This window comes from Brienomyrus brachyistius, chromosome 5 (genome assembly GCF_023856365.1).
Source record: "Brienomyrus brachyistius isolate T26 chromosome 5, BBRACH_0.4, whole genome shotgun sequence".
Taxonomy (NCBI): Eukaryota; Metazoa; Chordata; class Actinopteri; order Osteoglossiformes; family Mormyridae; genus Brienomyrus; species Brienomyrus brachyistius.
This window is the reverse complement of record NC_064537.1, coordinates 28,067,008-28,090,086: the sequence shown is the minus strand read 5'-3', so window position 1 is coordinate 28,090,086 and position 23,079 is coordinate 28,067,008. Positions and strand designations below refer to the sequence as shown.

Below are 23,079 nucleotides of genomic sequence, written 5' to 3'. Positions count from 1 at the left end.
AGTTACTCTACCTACCTCTTTGGGAATAGATTTTACCTTAAACCTTCTTAATGGAGAGCTAAGGCAAGTTAAACGTAAATCTACTGAAATATGTGTACGTTATACATGGATGTAATTAAAATCATTCAGGCCTACTGTTTATTCTGTAAAATACTGATTAGGTCTTTGAAACGTATTTGTTGCTTCTACGCTTCTAGATAGATATGGAAATGTTTTTTGTTGATTTCAGAATATTTGTTGTATAAAAAGTGTACATATATTTTATGGCTGTATTTATAGTTTTTTTCTGCTCTGAAGATCTCCACAACCATTGAAATAAATGTTTTATATGACATTAAATATTTATACACAAAACTGCTTTGTCTAGTTAATCTATGTTGTGTATAGGATGCAGTTGGTCAATACTAATGAAAAACAATTCAACAAAATCACCAAGCACAGTGTCACGTACACGCTTATGAACTGAATAATATCAAAGCCGGAATTTAAATGTCCCCTGACCAAAATATCTCATGACCACCTTCTCCGTATCTCCTGTCTGCCAAAGAACTTGCACAACCTATATTTAATCTAGGATCTGCAAGTAGCCTGCAAATTACCCTCAATTATCTGCTAGATGTAATCTTGGAATTGTAAACACTCAATTACTTTAGCAGATGACCAGCAGAAACCTAGTTTGGGTGCAAATAAGGAGCTCAGACATGGAGAGTTGGAAGGGCTTGGTACTGTAGGTGAACCTTAGAAATCACATAGAGAGTGACTGAAAAGTGAGGAATTCTCCCCTGAAAACACTGTACCCTCATATAAGTTGATAAAACTGGTGCATGTGTCCTGAAGTGCTAAGCAGGGATATCTAGGTCACCATGAAGAGTGGCTCCCAATGACTCAGCAGAGTGAAGGTCTAAAACTGGAGCTTGGCGTTCATCTACGACAGCTGTGTTGATACTCACTCAGATCAATGAGGCTGCCATTGACAGGGGCTCGGAAGGATAAACAGCAAGAAAGGAAACTGCCTTCATCTGCCTTTCTAACATCATCAAGATAATAGTGCTTAAGCTTGTTTAAAATGCACCACGCTAAGGAAACTGCTAAGGTTTGCAGTTCAGTTTTCAAATGTGAATTCATAGAAAAAAGAAACCCCCCCCCAGGTCATTTTCATCATACGTGTAATGTTTCAGCAAGCACTCTCAGAAAAAAGTGTAAAAACGTGTACCTTTGCTTGTCACTGGGGCTGTACGCACAAGAGTCAGCCATTTGTACCTTTTAAGGTACAGAAATTGACTATGAGGAATATTTCTGCACCATTGATGGTACTCAAATGCTGTTTGAACCTTGGGCATGTTCCTCAGAGCCCATTTCTGTACCTTACAAGGGTACAGCCCCAGTGACAAGCCAAGGTACACATTTGTACCCTTTTTCTTAAGATTGTGTAAGTACTGTGGTTATCTATAAAATTATCAGTTCCTTTTCACTGGATGGGTACCCGGGTGATTCTTGTTAACTCATCAACTTCTCTGCCTCATTTGAATTGAATAGCTCTGATTTTTTTTTCATATGGGCAATTGCGCAGATATATGTCAAATAAAATACAATACACAAAGCACCACAAAAATGCCTTAAAGATACGGCGCTGTACGTGATCAAAGGACGTGTGCCATTTGGATATAATAAATGACAGATGAGGGTAATAATTGCACTAGAGAGCGGCTAATCGGGACCACCTTTAGCAGAAAATCATTATCTCGCACAAAGCAATTCACGTTAACCACGTGTCTTTGGACTGTGGGAGGAAACCCATGCAAACACAGGAAGAACATGCAAATCGGCGTACGAGTCCAACCCACATTCAGGTTTAACCGTCCGTGAATCATGGCGTCTGTAACCTCATATTCCAAGAAAACTAAATGATGACGGATATATTTTTATTACTATGAAAAGTGAGAATTAACCGTGCTTATCCTTACGAATGGCATGTTAATGTGACAACTTGTCGAAACAATTATTTTGCATCGGCAAGAAAAAGCAAATACAAAATGGTACGAAAATCAAATCGTAGCTCATAATATTTAATAACCTTCAACAAATATTTGTTCCTATGAAAAGGCAACAGGTACATTACGCGAGGGGATCAGCCGTTCCTAAATGGTAAAAATAAAAATGGTAGAGTTTGACGTAGGCACATCAGAAGACCCTGTAACTTTCGGAAAATGGAATAAATAAGGTTACTGAAATATCAAAGTTATATTTTCATGCCAGCGGTTTTTTTCTGTAGATTTTCCAATCGCAGTCATCTGCAGGTGGGCTGAAATTGCACGGTTAGTCTGCGCCGTCCTGTAAGGCTGCCGGGTCATTTATAAAGCAGATTACTGTTTCACGGATGGGTGGCAGGTGGACGTCACTTGTACGTGTGGCGCGTTTAGTTAACTAGGGCGCTTTATCAATGGGGGGAGGCGCGTGATGTTCTTTTCCTCTCCCTGGGATGTAGAGTACACGTTCAGCACGCGCGAAGGACGGCGCATGCGCTCTCCCCAGTCTGAGCGAGAGGGGGGAGTTATCAGTCAGATTCGGCCCCCAGTTGCCTCCTTCTTTGCTCCCGCTGAGGGGCAGCAACTCGCATTTCTGCCCCCCCCCCGGCGGATCCCGGAGCGCCTTTGTCTCTTTTTTTTCCGGAAAAAAAGTTAGGCCGAGTCGCCGCGCAGCCTCGCTGGGTCACCGAGCTTGCATACGAGGGGCACCCATGCGTTCGGTGCCGCTAGCATTAGCCACGTAGGCTGCCGGTCGCGGTTTGGCTCAGTACCGCCACCGAGTGACCGCCCCCTTCTCCGGGTCGGGGAGCTCGCAGGATTTGGGCTTCTTATCCACGCGAATCTCTCTTCTTTATGCATAAGCAGACTAGGTTAGCTCAGAGGCTAAGTGGCGGCTAATAGCTTTCCGGTGACGGACACTTTGACACCGCAGGCGGACGCGGCGGCGCGCTTCACTGGGTTTGAGACATGGGGGCAGTCCGTCATCTTGAGGGCAGCGCCTGACGAGTAAGCCGGTGGGCGGGAGGAGACATGGCGGCGAGCGGCTTCACTGACCTCAGGGAGAAGCTGAGGTCCATGACCCCGCACGGTGACAATCACAAGAAGCCGCAGCGCGGCGGCGCGCAAAAGCGCAGGTACCACGACTCGGAGGAGGATCTGAGCGACCCGGAGGAGCGCCGGGAGGCGGAGGCCCGCAGGGTGAAGAGCAGCATCGAGCAGCTGAGCATCTTCAGCCCAGAGGAGTGCGAGCTTATAGAGGCCAAGATAGACGAAGTGGTGTCCAGTGGTGAGAAGGGTCTCTACCGGGAGCACACGGTGGACAGGGCGCCTCTCCGGAATAAATATTTCTTCGGGGAGGGCTACACGTACGGCTCCCAGCTGGAGAAGCGGGGCCCGGGTCAGGAGCGTTTGTACTCCAAGGGGGAGGTGGACGAAATCCCCGACTGGGTCCATGAGCTGGTTATAAAGAAGCTGGTGGCCAGCGGTGTGATCCCGGCCGATTTCGTCAACAGCGCCGTGATCAACGACTACCAGCCGGGCGGCTGTATCGTGTCCCACGTGGACCCCATCCACATCTTCGAGCGGCCCATCGTGTCCGTGTCTTTCTTCAGCGACTCAGCCCTGTGCTTCGGTTGCAAGTTCCAGTTCAAGCCCATACGGGTGTCGGAGCCGGTGCTGTTTCTGCCCGTCAAGCGCGGCAGTGTCACCGTACTCAGGTGCGGGGCCGTGGGGCATGCTGGAGGGCGGACTATGACAGGGAGACGTTTTCTCAGGATCTGATTTTAAAAATGGAGGCATTTTGCGTTCATCTAATCCTCACCAGTTGCATTATAGCATTGTTAATGACTTCTTCGGAAATTGCGTACTTTTCTTACAAGTCACCAAGTTACTGCAGACTAAGATTATGATTCACACACGAAAGTTCGTTTTGAGTGAGTCCTGCTCCCCTATATTTGAGTGGGCGGTGATCGCTCCCCTCCTGTCTTGCATGCAAGGTTCAGTCCTTGCATGGCTAGAAATGTAAACTCGGTTTTCTAGTATACCTTTTTGCAAATCTGGCTTTCTAAGAGTATTCTTCATATCGGATTCAAACACAGATTTACTTAAGGCTGTACTATTTGAATGCCAGTAATATTGGAATGAGTGCATCCTTTATAATTTATAGGTAATCTTGTAATTGTCTGTATTTTTATGTTTTATTTTATTTGCAAATTTTTATACGTAGCCTAGGCTTCGGCATAAATGTACCCCTAACTCAATCAACATAACATCCGTGTCCGTCAATACGGCCCCAGCGACTGTGGCGCTTCTGTGAGTAACTTTCCTGATGCCAGTGTATGTGTGTGTTAAGACCCGGCTCTGGACTTTCCTTGCAGTGGTTATGCAGCTGATGAAATCACCCATTGTATACGACCACAAGATATCAAGGAGAGAAGAGCTGTAGTCATCCTCAGAAAGTGAGTGTAACTGAAGGCAAAGGCTGAACGCGATGCAGTTTGTCTGGGCTTGAAAAGCTGATGTTTTAGGTTGGCCCTGAGGTATTTTCTGTTTTTCTTGTTGGATTAAAAGGAAATCCGCGCAAAATGTAAATTGCCACACGGCTGTTGTTAATGGCACATCAACAATTGTGTTCTATTAGTTTTATCTGTTGAACGTTAGTTTTTCACCATATTTGCATGAAGAACTTTTATCAGAAGTGATAGGAAGATTGATAGACTCACATGTCTGAGTTTTTTTTAACGTTTTTTTTTTTTTAAGGACAAGGCCCGATGCCCCACGTCTGGAGACAAATCTGCGAAGTAATGCAGTCGCTCCCTTCTCTTTGGGAAGACCGCAGATCCTGAAACCAAAGAGGTCTCACCGGAAGGCTGATCCTGACGCAGCCCACAGGTAAGACCCCCTGAATGCTGCTTCACAGTCCTGCAGATGCCACATGCGGACCCTGCAGGCCATCGTGTGAAAGAGGGGCTTTGTCCGGATAGGCCGCTGTGCTGTCTGTGTGCTGGTGGTGCCCCCTGTGTGGAGCACGGACTACGGTCCTTGAGGGATTAATCCATTGTCAAAGTGCAGAGTAACTTTGCAGAGGTGTCTCAGTTGGTTCCACTTTACTCCCAGTCTTAATATTGACTTGCTTGCTTAATAACAGCTGACTTAGCCATCTGGTCACTCAGTGTTTGGAATGAGTAGTTGATGTAAAATGTGGATTTTCAAAATGGTTTAAATAAAAGTTGATGAACCAAACTTTGTCAAGTAATTGGATCTTTTTCCCCACTTTCACTTTCATTTCAGTTTACTCAGAATGATCCCTGAAGTTCTTATATTCTCAGGCTATAGATTTTTATTTTACCATTCAGCTCTACAGATATCAGTAAAATAATGCCCAGTGTCTTGGTCTTAATAATACAAGTTCTCATATAAAACGGGGAGGTGAATGGCTCAGTGGCTAAGTCTGCCCGTGATCAGAAGACCTGGCTTGAGCTGGTTCGAGCCCCAGCCTCAGCAGAATAGTCACATGTCCATGGGCCCTTCAGCAAGGCCCTTACCCCCCAGCTCCAGAGGTACTGCATGTTGGCTGACTCTGTGCTGTGACCCCCCCCCCCCCAAACTATGGAGAGCAAGATGGGGTAGACGAAGAGACAAATTCCAGTGTAACTGTACTCGTTAAAATGGCCCGTGAGGGACTTAACATTTACTGGTCGCACTGGTTCAGTGGGGTGGTTTCTTTGGAGCATATTTCAGATTGAATCTAGGGCCCGTCATTCTGTGACTGCGCAGAACGTGCCAGCAGTGGAATTAATTGGCTTAGTTCCCCTGAGGGACAGAATAGGATGAGCCAGGATGTACCCTGTGCATTCTGTGAGCCACTAGCCGCCATTGGGGGAGGGTGTGTCACTGCTATTGGCGTTTAGCCCTCCTGCACAGTGCCAGGTGATTTGATATCGGGAGGGGGGGGGGGGGGACTGTGTGTGGATGACAATGACAGGAGAATGAAAAGGGAGCTGAATGATTAGTAATCATGAGAAGAAATTAATGGCTGGTGACAATCTTGTTTTATTTTTTTTCCCTCCCTGCAGGCCGCGTATATTAGAAATGGACAAAGAAGAAAACCGAGGCTCTGTGATTCTTCCTAGGTGGAGGCAGAGGAGTAGCTCAAGCTCGGAGAACTTCCGGAGACGCTCCCACGAGTCTGCGGCTGGCAACAGCGGACCCGACGACAGCATGGATTCGCCCCGAAGGGTTAAAATGAGGCGACACTGACAGCTTTCGTGTCAGTGCGACGTTGCTGTCCTCCCGGAGACTCCTTAGACATCATTCATTTGCATGCAGGTTTAAAAATAGTCAGTGCAGACGTCACTTGCCAAGCAGAGCTCGTTTTTGGGTTTGCAACACCAGCAGGATTTGTGGGTGGGTTGGGATTGAGGCAGAGCCCGTTCTCAAAGTGACTTGGAGATTCAGTTGGCCTAGAATTATTTTTGTTTTGTTTGTTGTTATTTTGCCGCCCCTGTAGAGCAGCCTGTGAAACCCCTCTGGGTTTTCCCAACAGAAGGCATACATTTTATATACAGTTAGTTCCTGCATGTTTTTTTTTTTTGTTCTGAACTGTGCAAGTGGGAAAAATCTTGACCATGAGTAAGATTACAGATTGTTGAACGCTTTTGCTTTTTCGTTTTCTTCCCCCTTAGTTTACAGAGCTTTTGGTTAGTAAATGCAGTATTTTCAAATAAGAATGAAATATACTTTGGAAATTATTGGAAAATATCATCAGTGCTTAGGCTGTTTATTGTACATAGTAGCATCTTTTTGATGCACATGCTGTTAAATCTGTTGAAATACATCAGATAAGACTGCACAAAATGGAGCTTTATAGGTCACAGACATGCTGTTTTAGCGGATGCACCCCTGTCAAGGTTTTCTTTTGGTTTTTAGGTTAAAAATGTTTTCCGTTTCATTTTTGTTTAAGTCCCAGTTGTTCTGATACATGTCAGAATTCAATCATAAGGATGTTAATTCTCAAACGAGGATATTTTCCAGGTATGATGCTCTCTGGATCAGCTGCTTTCTTGTATTTACTAGGAATGGATTGTGGTTCTGTTTCACCGGTTCAAGGACCCGCGCGGTTCAGGCCATGCTGTATTGGGAGTAGTGCCTTGAAAGCCTCTCGGTTTCTTGTGTACGTTGAAGCCATCACTTTTAATCTCTTTTTGATATTGCTTGTTTTTGGAAGAGTATATTTAATGGTGATAATGAGGGAAGCTTGCGATCTTGTGTACAAAATCCTAAGAAATATTACTTGCAGTCATTTAAATGTGTGTGTGTATATATAGCGAGAGCTGTTTGCCTTAATGTTCATTATCCATTGGATTTTACGTCATCCCTAAGGCGTCCGTCTGATGCCACTGCTGAGTGAACGGCCCCCCTCTCACAAGGAACTCTTGTGAACAGATTTGTCATGGTCCTCGCGCACTGCCTTAAGTAGTTGTTTATAATTCAAGGCTTATAGTTCAGCACTTTCCCATGATTTGAAATTGAGATGGTTGCATAATGAGATATATGATTAGTTCTTTGCAGGTGGGATTCAAAACTGTGTTCTTAGGAAATATGCATGTAAGAAGTGCAGGCCTGAACAGAGTGCGAGGACTATTACAAGATGAAATGTTTTTTTTTTTTTCTCCATTCAAAACCTTGTTTGTAACCGAATTTTATTGTAAGGGCATGAGCCAGATTCGTTTAATCTGGATGATTGTTTTAAAAAGCCCACAGCTGTGTCAGTACTGAGCAGAAAGAAGTGGTATGTTTATGTGTTTTCAAAAGAAATTTAAAAGGGTTCGTTTCATTTTGTGTGAAGACCCCTGCCAAAACTTATCTTCCTCTCCTTATGTTTTTAGTAATGAAAATGCAACTTTATGAAATGCGTTTTTTAAATTATGCTAAAATATTTGTGGTAAACCCATATTCAATGTTGCCCTGAAGGTCTGTTTGATCATAATTTTTCATTTTGTAGCTGTTCGTGACAGCTCAGTCTGTAGCAATGAATACAGATTTACTTCCCTTTCATTTTAGTGTTTTTGACTAATTATAAATTGCCCATTTCTACAGCTTTTCCCCTGTTTATATTCTCAGATAGTAACCATTTTCATATTTTATTTTCCTTGTACTGTAATATGTTGCATTTGATTAAATAAAGCAAAAAAAAAGAGGTCACATATTTGTTTATAAAACATTTTGGAACCCAATGCCATGTTTCTGTTGCGAAAAATATTAAGGTAATAAATACTAATATTTAGTAAAATTCGAATAGAGCTTTATTTTTAAATGTGCATTGAATACTGTATTCTCAGGAGGAAGATGCGTGGTAATGCCTAGACAATATGCAGCTATTGACCACAAGGGGGCGTCAGATGCTTGTAAATTGCTGTCAACCACATTTCCTGGATAGCATTCTTCACACTCAGCTTTGTTTTCGTTTGCACCTGCAGCGGTCTCCTGTCACGACGTTGTAGTCGTGCATGTTTAAAAACCGGAACAGATGTCGCCGTTTATTTTAAAATACCGGATTATGAATAATTGAACTATTTGTTACTGTTTTTACATTTTAAAAGCCTAATGCAAATAGCCGGAAACAGCAGATGAATAAATTACATATCTAAGCTTTGCACGCATTGCTGCGAAAGTGTTTCCTCTGTTTACAATACAGCACTAGCAAGACTGTTGACTGCTCAACCTATAGAAAATGTAACACAATTTTTCTGAGTAATTTTACTTTTTGAAACTAGGTATTAAATTTACCGTCGCTGTTAGTGGTAAATCTCCACAAATGTATCCCTTATCGAAAGAGCTAGTGTGCCACCACTAGTACGTGCATCCAGTCATAATTAGCTTTCCATTTACGGCAAATACAATGGCATTTGGCTTGATTTGGAATTGCATGTATTAATTATATCTCTGTCTGCTCTCTTTATTACTAATTTACCATCAGTTTTTGGGTTTGACGCAATCTTAAACAATTAGCTATTACGTAAACGTACTCCTATCCCCAAACTCTTACCTGGTATATAATTTTGTGATGTTCTGATTTGAGTAAATTTGTTTCTAAATATTTGATTATTCCATGCATTATTCCAACTCCTTAAGAAGTACTGGCTTGCAGTGATTTGTTTGTGTATTTAAAAAAATCAAACGACAGTAATAAAAACGAAGACGTGTTAGCGATTTGAAAATACACCTTTCTGAATATTGGGACCAGAATTATATTTACCATGTCTGTTAAGATACCATTGAGATACCTACTAAAATAAGCAAAAATGATTTAGCCTGACATGTTTTTGTCTCAGGTTCCCGTAATTACGTAAATGCATCTCAACATTTTTCTTCGTGTTATGTTATTTGTATTATTATTTTTAGTACACTGAGTTAGGTGTGATGTAAAGACTAACGGGGTTGTGAGCAGGTATGGCATCAGCTCAGCCATATATTATGCAGCACCATTTATTACAGCATTGTGGAGTACTGGATCATAGCGCGTGTACGCGCCACAGCCAAACCGCATACTACAACTGCATTATAGGGCGAGATTTTTTATTTATTTATTTATTTAATCTTTGGTGCATTGCAAATCAACAGACTTTTGCACATGGTGTCTGGCTGCAATAGGCTAACTAAGATTTACGCATCGGCAACCATCAGTTGAAGATATACCAACCAAAACGCAAACTAATCAAAGGAAAACTACAATTCCCGCAAGTCAGATTTGGCTTGAAACACTTCTTTGACTGTAATCACATTTATGACCTGCCCAATTCCACGCTCCTATTTGATTGGATAAAGGAAATTGCTACCATAGCTTGATAGGCTGCGTAGCATGTCAATCACAGCCAAAACGTATTCAGCTTTCTGGCATGTAGTTGCAGCCTTTGAGAACTGGGTACAAAGAATCGAGAGCGTGTATGGGGAACTTATTGTTTACCATCAATATAAACCTAAAGGAATTTATAACTTTTGCAGTTTGCAGCAACTCTTTTTCTTTTGTCGATACTCTTTGACCGGCATCAGGATGATGAAGTTTAGGTTCAGGAGGCAGGGCAATGATCCCCAGAGAGAGAAAATCAAGCAGGACCTTTTTGCATTTAATAAGGTACGGTACATTGTGAGACAATTGTAGCAATGCCCGTTTATATCGGAATCTTGCGTTGTGTATCTTCAGTACAGTTGTTAACATAACCATGTGCATTTTCTGGCGGGTTTTTAAGAATATTTCTGTGTATTTCTCCCGTGCAACAAGATTTGCATCAATCTAACCGTGGGCTGCGATTAAATGCATCGGCTGGTCAGTAGCACAAGTGCAGCTGGGAACTTGCAAAATTAACTAATCGATTCTTTATCGCACATTACGAAAAGAAGGGAGGGGGGAGAGAAAGGGAAAATAGTTGCTTTGGCGAGGGGGATCTTTTTCTTCGCTTTCATTTTAGAATGTCTTGCAAAGAATGTACCATCAATCAATATTTAAACAATTTTTATATATTCGTATAACACGACAGTTTTATTTACTGTGTTAGTTGTGGGGATTTTTCTTTAAAGTGCCGGCGCTGAGATCCGGGCTCCGGGAAGCGGACAGAAGTTCAGTAAAACCCCCGGCATTAAACCCAAACACGGCAGTTCTCTCCCTCCCCAGCACCTTTCATTTCGCGATCACCATAACTAAGTTTAGCTATTTTTACCGTCGAAGGGGACTGGTCAGTGTGTCGTTTTTTTAAGTAACTGGGTTATTTATATTTACGTATTTCCTTCTGTTTGTATTTTTTAGTTTCCATCACCGTGCTTGATGCGGTGGTCACAGATCTGACCCCAATGAAATGGAGGGGGGGGGGATTAGTCATTAATCATCATTGCTGCCCCTTTATTTCGTAAGAAGCCTAGATAGTGACTTTTCAAGTGGAAATCCAATTTGTAATTTATAATGTGGCCTGTACTTTCATAGCAGCATGTAAGTCACTCGTGTTAAGGGTACATTTTCTATTGAGCGTATTTGTTTTCCACATCCATCACGTCTCCCTATAGCTGCACACAGCGTGGTGTTGTTCTGTGCTGTCGTAAATTGGGGGTTGGTCCTCATTCAAAGTATTACTGCTCCATTGTCTTTCTGTTTGAGATCTGTTGTGAAGGGATTCTTTTGGGAGAAATGACCCATTGTGAACCCCAGCGATGCCTCACTGGTCACACTATGGCATGGTCATGCATTTCTGACCAGTGCCCCTCGGCAGGTGTCCTCCTCCATAAGTGTTTGTGCACGTGTGTGTTGTTGGTGCATGTTTTTTTTTTTTTTTTTGGGGGGGGGGGGGGTTCAGGTATATATTGTTTTGTGGGGACCATATTTCCTCTATAAAACTTATAAAAATCTGTGACTGCAATCAAAAAACTAAAAATGCCAAAAGGCTTGTATTTTGTTTGGTTACTTATGGTTAAGGTTAGGGCTGGGTAGGGTTAAAGTTGTCATTATTGGGACTAGGGTTTTTTTTACATAGAAATGAATGGAGAGTCCCCACAAAGATATGTGTGTGTATGGGTAGCTGTAAGTGGTGTGGCCTTTTTCCCAATGCACTGTCATTTGTGGTACGGAGGGGTCTGTTGGCATCCCCGCATGCTCAACTTGCTAATGACTGATGACGTTAATATTTCATGGTGTCATTTGAGGATGTCCGACCTCTCTGCCTTTATGAGACGTGACAGAGTGTATGAATGGTTTCACCTCCTATTCCACATGAAGTGATGGGCTTTATCTACCAGCCCCAATATAGATTCTTAAATTTGTCATCTGAAAAAGAGCGAGCCTTTGATAGTTTGCTGTAATATAGCACTGATTGCAGAATGTACCACGTTTGTCCTGTTACAGACGGTCGAGCACGGGTTCCCCAATCAGCCCAGCGCCCTGGCCTACGACCCCAAGCTGCAACTCATGGCCATCGGGACGAAATCTGGAGCAGTGAAAGTGTATCCTTTCTCAGAGTGTACGCCTGATTCTGCCCTGTCCCACTGCCAGGAAGGTAAATCTTACCTAAACCCGTTCTTGGATTACCGCATCGGGATCGATTTCTCATCGGTGCCAGATTACCTGTATGATCATTTGTGTCCAGTGTTTGGGTTTTTTGTCAGCTACAGCCCACCTTCATATAATCAATTCCTAGCAATACGTCTCTGGATGTAGCCTGAAAGATATAATCAAATATCAACCTTGATATTTGTTATAGCGTTTAATGTCATGGTTTATCAATCATGCTCATGCTGTTGATGCACTTGTCAGTGACCCAGCTTGCAGGATTGGTGTTATCATGATACTGTCTAAACTGGATAAGTGCTCTGAGAATGCAATAAACTTCAATCTAAAGTTTTAAATTACCCTCTTACCCCTCGTTCCTAATGTAAAGTACCCCAGTGAGAGTTCAAGATCATTATGGGAATAATGTAAAACCCCATAGAAATGGGGGGGGGGGGGGGGGGGGGCAACAGCGATTGTATGTGTGTGTCCCTCTAGGCCAGACCCTTCTGCTGTAATGGACCAAATCTTCCACAGTTCCACTGAAGATATTGTGGCGTCACTTCAGATGAGTGTCTGAAAGAGCAGAGTTGCTGAAACCCCTGTACTCTGTTTGCTATTTTAGTGGTTGATGTTTTCCAGAATGTAGCATCTCTGGTAAAGGAGGTTCTTCTACAAAGCTAGTGTCTAACGTGTATGTAGGCTGCCACCTCCGTCGACATGAGGAAGGAGCACAGCTCTGTGTTTGTGAGTGCAGAAAGGCTGGATATCTCAATAGTGTGAACAGTTAGACTTGCCGTAAGGAGGCTGGTACAGTGAGGATCTTGGCTCCATGCCAAACTGAGTGGGCGTGCGTTGGCTGTTTTTAGGTTTGTCGTATGTAGCGGAGATGTTCTGTTAACTGTGTTCTGGCATATTATGCACTGATGTCTCTGATCTGCATGCATTCCTCTTCACATAGGTTGGAGGAATTGGTTCCTAGACTTTTATAGCTTATGGTGGACTTGCTGTTTTCCTTGGTTTATGTGAATGCTTGTTAGACATGTTGGGCTATGTGGAAAAGGCCTTGAGTTTTCATATTTTCTGTGTTGACTTCCTGCCAGCTTTGCCTCTGGCTGTCCTGCTGGGACGCAAGTTTGTCAGCCGGAGAGCTTACAGTGATGTAGTGCGTGGTGCCTCTCGTTTCCGTGCCCCGTGAGAAACACAAACTGTTAATTAGTACATGAAAAATGTAAACGGGGTCTACGTTCGAGTGTTTTTTGGAAAAAATTAGGACCGATGAAGCTTGTTTGAAAAACCTGAATTTGTTTTCTGCTTGCTGTCTTGTGTGGTTTACTTTCCAGTGAGGTTGTGGAGGAAGTCTGGGCAGGTGATCTTTTCTGGGTCAGTAAGTTAGACGGTAGGAAAAAAGCAAACACATTTTCTGCCGGTCTAAATAAGCTGTATCTTTAACTGTTTTACAGCTTTGTAAAAGTATGCAAACACCACCAAGTTTAAATAATGAGGGAAAGACAAATCAGTCAGTGTTTCAGTTCAGCTTTGCACTAATTCTCAGAAACTGCTTTTTGTTCAGTTTTGTTTGCTAACAAGTTGTTAATTTGGAAATGATCTAACTTGGGTTTCGTTGTGGTTAAAGTCAGGCAGGGTTGTTTCAGACGTCCCCAATATGAGGACAAGCTATGGTCCTGTAAACTGGAATTTTGATGAGCAATTTTCTGCTCTTGTCCATGATGAAAATTCAGGCTTGGACCTTGAGTACTGTCACTCCAGCAGTGATTGAATGAGCTGCTGTCCCATCATTGAATTTAACAGGTGCTGTTTCTTAACCGGTGATGATGGTCCGCCCCCTGTATGTCTGTTTTAAGGAATCGTAACCATTTGACATTTTTTCCCAAAAGCCAGTCATTTTATGTAGTTTTATAAGGGCTAACGAGATTTATGAGGGGAGCTGGTTGGGTGAACCCAGGATGTCATTGCTGGAGGTGTGATCTGTGTCTGCTAAAGCAGTTTGAAACGTTTCCCTGTCTTTTTTTCTGACTTGTTCCAGAATAAACCGGTAGGCTTGTAACAGAATATAGTGGGATGCTTGGGTTTGTGCAAGGCTTTGCATTCTCTAAAATGAGCAGTGGTTCCTTACATTGTTCCTTGTTGTCTGCACCTTTCATTCACCGTCTCGATGCCTTGTGTGGTCAGTCCGAGGTGAACCTGGTTCTGCAGCTGTTTTTAAGAATATCTCCTCTTCCCATCCAGCATTAAAACTGAGGAACGATTTTGATTTTTCTTTTCTCAAAACGGAGCATGTTGGCATGATGTGTGTTATAGCGACCACCATGTGCACTTCTATGTCATTGCTTGGTGTGTAGACCATGAGTCCTCCTCCTATTTCCCATCCCCCAAAGTTCTGGGATTAGGCAGGGTTGGGTATTACTTGCAATTGGCTGGACGTGAAGTGCACAAGCAAGTTTGAGCTTTGCATCACGAAGGCCAGGTCAAAAAAATGACCTTATGTATCAGGCTGTGTTTAAGTTAGGATGCTATGTAATAAATAAAATAATTTTTGAGATGGTGGTTGAGTTGAGCCAGACTTGCTGCTCGCCCCATGTCTAGGAATGTCCCCCTTCCACACATTCACTCAGGTTTAAAGTTGGGAATGTTGGCTTGATAAGGGCCTCAGTCTTGACGTTGCCCACTGACCTGTGGTATTTGGGAAATTTGGGCGAGGATAAGACCCAGGTGGTTTTAAGTTCAGTTTCAGCTGTGTACATTTATTTTGGTGGCTTTGTTGGATGCGTAGTATGATTTCTATATGCATTTCATCATATTTCTAATTGGGGATATTTGTAAGCTTGTTTGCGTCTGGGTGATCAGAAATCCATCTATCACAGGCGGTTGTAAAATTTCTCTCTAACTTGCGGTAGATGTGATGAGAGAATTTGTGGTGTCCAGTAAATCTGAATAATTCTGTCACGTGCCTGCTGTAAATATCATGGCTTGTTTAAAATGTCTATATTTTCTCACTTGATCCGGGAGGAAGAGTCTTTAGCTAGAAAGCACAATGGAAGCAGAAGATGAACAAGAGAAGCAACCATTATGAAACAGTGGAAGAGGCTATTGGGCTTAGCAGGGGGAGATGTAAAAGTACAATTGCAGTGGAGTGTTGTCATTGAGATGGTATGCCCCAAAAGCAGTGTGCTCCCCCAAGGAATGTATATTGTTGTTCTGTGAAGGGGCCCCCCCTCTCCTCCCTTTCGTAATGAGAGGAAATTCCTGGGAAGCTTTCTGGTTGCGTCTGTTCTCAGACATCTTTCAAATGGTTTCCAAGGCAACTGCAGTAGCAGCTAGATAACTAGGACATGCTTAGTTGAGGGAGACACTAAAATGCATGATGTTGTCAATTGGCTGCTAAATGTGCAGCTGGCATTGGATGCTGATATTTGTAATTTTGTGCAACTTTGTTCATGGGGATTTCACGGGTATGAAACGGGAGGGTTTTTTTTTTTTTTTTTTTTTCCTGTTTTTCGAATGGCTTTTCCAAAATGTTGTGAACCCATAGCCTTGCGCGAAATGTGTAGTGAGGCTAAGTTCTGCCATGTAGTACCAATTTTGGTGCAAGGTTGATCAGCTGAATCATGGAACAGTACTGTGTTTCGATTCTGTCCCTGGCACGTGTGTCTGCACTTAAAACACTCTGTGCGTAAACACACACATTTGTGGAAGAAATTTGTCACCAGTGCCTTTGTGCATTACAGTTCTGTGACGTTAGACCTACTGAGTATGAGAATGCAGACCTTTTTACTCCAGTTAAAAGTATGGTTTTCTGTCCATTTTGTCTTCCTTTATCTGACGTTTCCTTGCAGTTGTTTAAGCACCTCCAGCTCTGTGGTGTAGCCCACCAAACATCTAGAAAAATCCTGCTCTGTCAGCCAGCTCCACAAACCTGGTGTGCTCAGCCCTGGTTAGTAAGCCTGAGAATGTGACTCGATAGTTACCAGCATAAAATCGACAAAACTTAACACAGAGAGAGACTTTAGGTTTGGGGGAAACTTATTACGTAATATATAATTAACATTCTTCAGTTTGTTTGTGTTCCGGTTATTCACAATGTACGGGTTGTGCAAGACTATCCAAAAATTTTGGTATTATTGCATCAGAGTTCATGAACTATTTGCACGTTCGTCACCGATTGTGAATCTGGATATTCTTCTGTTTATCAGAAGCTTTTGTTTTGACGGTGATGTTGAAGTGGCTTAAGTGAAGTGCCTTTAGATTTTGACTGGGTTGTTGACTTCCGTGTTGAATGATGGTCTCGCTATGAAAGGTCTAACGGATTCGCTAATTTGACATTGGCGGATTTGGTTGTTTGGGAATTGGCTGTGAGCAGTTAAATGGGGAATATTTTGGCGCTTGCCGGAAAACTCGGCTGACGCACAAGCCAAAAATGAATAGACATTGCTGAAAACGATCTCGCAAAATTGTATAAAACCAAATATTAAATATTTAAGTGCATACTATACAATTTATTTTATTTTTTTTAAAAAAAGCAGGATCTATGCATCTTGACTTGGGTACGCTGGGTGTCTTTGTCTTGGCTACCAGCTTGGCTCTCACACTAGCCGCCCCTGCGTCTCCGCAGTGACTTCTAAACTTTTCAGTGGCAATTATTTAGCTTTTTAAATAATGGGTCCAAACCGTTGGGCTCCCAGTCCTCTGAAAGTCTTCCTAAGCAGAAGAAGCTAATTTTTTTTTAAGTTTGTTTAGAAACTGGTAATAAATAACACAAAAAGTCTATCAGTCAGCCTGGCAGTCTTATGGATTGAGGTTGGGGGGGGGGGGGGGGGCGCCAAGTATTATTTACAAACGTTAAGGGTGACTATATATGTGTAGGGTTTCATGGAAAAACGTTTGTTGGTATTTAATTTTGGCAAGAAGCTGATTATTTTAAGGCATTTGCAAGTGTATTTACTCTTGGCAGGTACCGTTTACAGACCAAGGGCAGCGTTTTTGCTTGGTCAGCATCGCACTGATCAGAGTTGCATGTTACGTGCTGCCAAGAATCAATGCTGGTATTTTTGATCACTTCACTGCATCTCAGTGTTTCAAATGCAGTGGGTTGAGTGAAGACATGGAGACGTGGTGCGTTCATTTCAAAAGACCCAGTGTTCTCAAGGGGAGATGTAAAATGCTTTAAGGGAATAATGTCTCTACAATTGATATCCAGCCTTAGTCATTTGTAGAAGATTATGAACAGTAGGGGAAATATTCATGTTCTGCAGTTGGTCTCTTACAGAAATTGAGGTTTAAAGAACAAAGAGCACCTTTTTAAACTGTGTGGCACTGAGGCAGTTATTCTGGGTGGGTGTTTTACATACAGTGGATTCACAACATGTTTGCAGCTTGTCCTGCTTGCAGCAGAGTTAGATCATGCCTCCACCCTAAGTGCAGGGTCCTGGGGAGTTGGGGGCGGATGCTCTGGCGGGGTCTTGAAGGCTCATGCAATGTTTGAACTGAGTAGGTGTTGGAAGCCTGGGGTTAAACCTGCACTGAGACGGGCTACAGCAGGGGTGGCCAGTCTTACCCAGAAAGGGCCGCTGTGCGTGCAGGTTTTCGCTGCGACTCCCTAATTAGATTACTAATTAGAGGACTGGTTGGCTGAAGAGTCCTCACACCTGGGTGTGAACAGCTGACCTACAGGTTATCCCAAAAACCTGCATACACACCAGCCCTTTGCGGATAAGGTTGCCCACCCCTGGGCTACAGGGACGCTATGGGCTCTCGGCCACCACCTGCACATATGAACTTTACGTAACTGTGTGTATGGCCTTCCCAGTGCCCGGGTTACAGCAAAGGGCAACTCGAATCTGGAAAATCAGTGCTTGTGTTCTCTGTGGGCCAACTGTGCTCCCCCCCCCCCCCCCCCCCCCCACCCCATCAGTCTCAGCCTGGTTTTTCTCCTCCTGGAAGATCTGTGTGGTCCCATTGCGGGGGTGGGGGGTGCCGCATGAACAGCTCTGTGCCGCTCGGTTTGGCAGCGGAGCGCTTAGCGGCAGGCTAAGTGGGGTCGCCCCAGACCTCTGGGGGTGTGAATGATGGCGCTGACACGCCGGGGCTCCCGATCCTGCGCCGGGTCGCTCACCGGGGGCACTGCCAGCATGAGGGGACCCCCAGCGTTTTGTTCAGTTTAATTTTGCTAGTGTTACAGTGTGTTTAATTGCTGGAATAGGAATGCAAATTCTGGAAGTTTTCAGACAAGGAAACCTTCTTTGGGGAATTTTGGGGAATTTATTTTGTATAATTGTCAAATATAAAAAAAATCGTATACTGATTAAAGAGAGAAATGTAACTAAAGAATACGAACACATTTTGCTAACATTGTAGATCAGAAACGCGTGACACGAGGCTTGATCAGAGTCTGCTCGGTCTGGGAACCTGCTGTACGTCACGATTGTGTGCATATTGTCAAAGAACGATACCAGTTGCGCAGCTGATGTTGGGACGATTTGTCAAATTATAGCTGCTGGGACTCTAACAGGGGAACTTTACTGACAGATTGCTAGCTAGCTAAATCATCTCGGCTCATCCGTTACTTCAGGGTTAGCTTATTTAGTTTTCTGAACGTTTTTTAAATTATAAGCTGAAAAGTGGATGTACACAACCAAAATAGATTCATGCAGATTCAAACACATGTAAGTGCTAAAAATTAGAAACTAAATACCTATCCACGAAATTCTGTTCTGCGAATGACCGGCTTTTGGCGTTGCATTGTAAATTCCTTTATTAAAATTTCCATGGAATATTTCTGGAAACTTTACAGAAATTTACTGGAAATTTTCCGCTCCTTTGCAACACTATGTTGAAATAATAAGAGAGAAACAAACTAGTTACTGGGGGGGGCACCAATGTTTTTTGTCTCAAATAACATTCACTTTTAGATCTTAATGCTTCTGGTGGCTTTATATGGTTAAAATAATCTGTTTTAATTTTGTATATTTTATGATTTTCATTAAAAAATGCTGTTAAGTTATTGGAATTTTGTTCCTAGGATATTAAGTGACCATCTGTAATTACTGCTTAGAAAGTCTTGTCTACAAAACAGACCTTGAAATGATTCTCTTATGAAAAATGTTCTGGTTGTTGCTATGGTTTGGGCCTCTTGTGGTCTAACTCTGGAATTTTATACATTTGGTTAATTGATTTTTTTCCGAGTAGGACAGAGATTCCCTCGTTAATTTTTGTTTACAGCGTACGTGATGTGAAGTGTGTGGAAAGTGAGCTAATTGTGGGCATTTCTCATTCTGACTGAATCCGTCTGCAGTTCTTCCCTTCTTAGATGTGTCCTCGGGGTCCAAAGTTTGAAGCTCACCCTGCGGGTTGCACACATGAACACCTCTGACCCGCTGACAGCGTGACCCGACACTGGGAGGCGATAACCTTGGGCCCTAACCGCCTTCCTATGAAGCCGAGCCGCCATGTTTAGCCCATCCCTGGTTTTCCGTTAAGCCCATGTCGTTTTCTTACATTCCTTGCCATCCTCAGAGGTCTTTGCTCGGATGGGGGGGGGAGAAGGTCCGATGAGGGCTCACTTTCTGTCCCGCGCATTCAGACGCCGTCTTGTTCAGAAATTGGTGCAAGTCTGTACACACCCCTCAGCGACCTGCCAGAAGAGGGTCTGTGTTTCCAACTCGAGCTGCTTGGAGAATCTCCCTCTCCCCCCAGTCTCAGATGTATACGGTTTGAGATTAATCACTAGCATTTTAAGCTAGCTCGAGATGTGCTTGTTGCTTTAGGAACAGATTTTATTATGAGCAGTGGTGTGAATGTGAATTCATCCGGATCGTACTTTTTCGTAGAACTTGGGCTTTGAGGCTGGGCTAAGGGGTAAGTTTTTTTTTTTTTTTTTTTTTTTTTTTTTTTTTTTTTTCTTCCTCAATAAGCTATAACTCCCACGCTGTTTGAAAGGAATCTGCCTCTCCCAGTGTCCGGAAGCAGGGGGCTTATATGGGAGTGCCGTTGTCCCTCCTGCTTGGATTTAAACTTTTTTTTTTTTTTTTTGCCTGTGTTTTATTGGTAGCTGGTACCCGCTGCTTGTTCCATGTTCCCCTCGAACCCGAGTCCTGCTCCTCTAGCCCGACGTGCAGCCAATCTCGGTGCAGCTGCTTTTATCGGCCGGTGTTTATACGCTCTCCTGTCGGTGCGCTGACCATCTGCTTTGTATCAGTGGTTCAGCCATTGGCCCCGCGCCCCCCTGCTCCGTGCGGACTCCACAGCGTTCCTCCCAGGACCAGCCCCATGTCCACAATGCACCCGGTGCAGTTTTTATTGCGGCTGAATGCAGAGCAGCTCTGAAATACAAGCATGCCTTTCGTTGAGTTGGCGTGCTGCCCGCTTCTGGTCACGCAGATCAGAGGGACTCGGGTGATACTGGGCGATTCCATGGCAAGTCTGAGACACAAATGTGGCAAAAGGCATCAGTCATGTTGCTGTGCAAAAACATTAAATGCTCTCCGTCTGGGATTTCCATGCTGCATCGTAGCTTTCGCTCCTAGAAACCTGTCAGGTCTTGGTGTGGCTGATATACGCTCAAACTTCTCTGGATAGATGATCAGATGTCGTATCCTGTCCTGGAGGACAGCAATAAGGAAGTTTCCTTGGTGCTCTATGGTGGAAAAGGGTTAGGTGTGTGTGTGTGTGTGTGTGTGTGTGAGTGAGAGAGAGAGAGAGAGCCTATTTTGGAATTGGGGGGGGGAGCAGGGATATTTTAACATGGCATTCCTCTTTCTCCCCCCCCCCCAGATGTGGCAGTCATGAGAATTGAATTTGGGCCAAAATGGAAAAAGTATTAAAGCCAGACAACAGAAGTAAAAGCTGACTGTCCAGAAGACCCCACCCCCCGACAGCTCCAGAGTGTTTTAATTTTTTTTTTTGCTCGTCCTACAAAATGTTTGGACAAGTGTTCAAACGATTTATGCCTCCTAAACTAATCACACTCATAACTTGTGGTTTTGCAGAGAAGTCTGTTATTGTTTTACATGCCATGTACATGTTCCTGTTGTTGCAGGAATGTGATTAATAATGTCAGGTATTTTATCCAGCATCAGGTGGACGTTCTGTTATCTTCCTACTTGAAGGTTTGCATTTACACACTGTGGGGCGTTACAGGAAGGCGATGGATGGATGGACTGGTGTGAAGATGTGTGTTATGATACTGGGTAGATGAGTGTATTGGAGGAGGGCCAGTCAGCGAGGGGTTAACAGACAGACCTTGTTTAGGTGTTAAATTCTGACATGTGGGTGGATGGCCTGGTCTGCTGTGATCAGAACTTCATATTCTCTCTCTTTGCTGCTCATTGCGTCTTTGTGCCTCTTTGCCTGTAATACAAGGGTCGAGGGTTCCTCTCCACAGCAGCCCTGCAAAGCGATCATTTCCTGGTGAACGTTCCTTAGCGTTCTAGAGGTATAATGCCATGGTACCGAACAGGTTAAATGGAGTTTCTCGGTCCGATCTTTATGCCTCCACTAGACAGCTGGAAATTCTTGCATGATGCCAAGACTTGTGGAGGAGATTTGACATCCCCCCCCCATGTATTGAGGGAGTGTTGGAGGGCTGCTTTCCAAATGGCAAACCCTATTGTTTCAATGTGTAATGACCTGTGGAAGAACCAGGGTGGCTGTGTGAGATGTTTGCATGATCTGGCTGCCTTCCACTGCACACTATAGCTAACGTAACCAGCACAATCCAGCAGAGAATATCTGGTTCTCTGCGTTTGTTATGGATTCAAGATGTGTGCCTGTTTTTCTCCCCTCCCCCTCTCCTTTGAGTAACCTTAACGTCGAGAGGACAGAAAGGGGTGGTGTTTCATATTAAGCATAACAAAATGTCATGCGGACCCTTAAGAATTTTAAACTGCATCTTGTTTAATGAATGCAGTGGTTCAGATTTCTGGTCTTTTGTATGCTCATGTCCGTCTGTTCTCTGGAGCTGTGATGTTTAAGTGGATGTGCGATGTTTGCTTTCACTTGCAGACTCACAGTGTGATCAGATGAGATGCATTTCCCTAACTTGCATTGCAGTTTGATTGTAGCATTTTTTTTTTCCCCCAAGGCTTTTGGGTTTTCTGCATCCCAATTGGCTATATTAATTTTAGTAATCCTGGCCGTGTTTAGTGGTTTGTGTACAATCTACTGCCATTTAATATGACCCTCCTGGTAAGTCAAACCCCATGCCATGAGGCTGATTCTTCGCCTCTAATAAATACCCTGGTCATATTGCTGAAAGCTTGGGCAGAAATGAGAATTTGTATGGTTTCCCGGCTGGGTATTTGTTTGGGTGACGTCTCGAGGGCAGAGTTTGCCGTGCTGGATGTGTGCCGCTGGTTAAAAGCTGTGCTTTTAATATTTGACTCTTAAAACACTAACTTGGCAGCATCTATGTCTTACTGCATTTTGCACATGTGAATTTTGAGCTTGGCCTGTTTAGTAATTTAGTGTCATTTAGTTAACTAGTAATGTTTCTTTTGACGAGTTACTACAGCTTGTCAGTTGAGGGCTGATTGTTTCCATTCGTACACTCTGCTTTTTAAAAGAATCTCTCGTTTTATTGGTGTAAGTGAAGTCGGGCTGCGTCAGCCGTGAGACTCTGAACCCCCTGCATACGTACCAGCGAGTGGTTTTGTGCCGAGCTCCTCCACCTGGACTCATCCAAACCCCATCTTAGTGGGGCAGCTTGGCCCCCAGATGGGTCAGGTGCTCCTGATCGGGGGGTAACGGCTGGCTCTCGGCCTCCACGTCTGCTTGCTGGGAAAAGCGTCCGCAGCTTAAGGGCCTGGTGTGATACTTGGCTTCCCTTTCGGTAAGAAAAACACACCGTGTCCCTTGGAAATCCCACAAACTGGCCTCTGAGCTGTTTTTGTGCGGTAGGGCCGATGCGGTAGGCTTGTTGGATTTCAGTGAATTGGGAGCGATGCAGAGGCACACGAACGCCGCCGCTGCCTTGGCCGAGCCGTACGGGCGGTAAAAGCATGTCGTAGC

The 23,079-nt window shown here is 43.7% G+C and overlaps 2 protein-coding genes across 2 annotated transcripts in view; both read left to right on the top strand.

Annotated features, from left to right (window-relative positions):
• The first annotated feature begins 2,469 nt into the window (after positions 1-2,469).
• On the top strand, positions 2,470-8,316 carry LOC125742813 (RNA demethylase ALKBH5-like). Its single transcript, XM_049015181.1, has 4 exons — positions 2,470-3,742; positions 4,403-4,483; positions 4,785-4,916; positions 6,101-8,316. The coding sequence occupies exons 1-4, from the start codon at positions 3,057-3,059 to the stop codon at positions 6,282-6,284; spliced, it is 1,083 nt and encodes a 360-aa protein (XP_048871138.1). The 5' UTR covers positions 2,470-3,056; the 3' UTR covers positions 6,285-8,316.
• Positions 8,317-9,896: 1,580 nt separating this feature from the next.
• LOC125741829 (lethal(2) giant larvae protein homolog 1-like) overlaps positions 9,897-23,079 on the top strand; it is a 35,624-nt gene continuing 22,441 nt past the window's right edge. The window contains exons 1-2 of the mRNA XM_049013224.1: positions 9,897-10,158; positions 11,914-12,011. Coding sequence (XP_048869181.1) covers positions 10,078-10,158; positions 11,914-12,011 — 179 coding nt within the window. The 5' untranslated portion in view covers positions 9,897-10,077. The remainder of the gene's footprint in view (positions 10,159-11,913; positions 12,012-23,079) is intronic.

Coding starts and splice junctions, on each gene's coding strand:
- LOC125742813 (XM_049015181.1), top strand. CDS start 3,057: ATGGCGGCGAGCGGCTTCACTGACCTCAGGGAGAAGCTGAGGTCCATG. Junction 3,743..4,402: donor GGCAGTGTCACCGTACTCAG/GTGCGGGGCCGT, acceptor CTTTCCTTGCAG/TGGTTATGCAGCTGATGAAA. Junction 4,917..6,100: donor GATCCTGACGCAGCCCACAG/GTAAGACCCCCT, acceptor CCCTCCCTGCAG/GCCGCGTATATTAGAAATGG.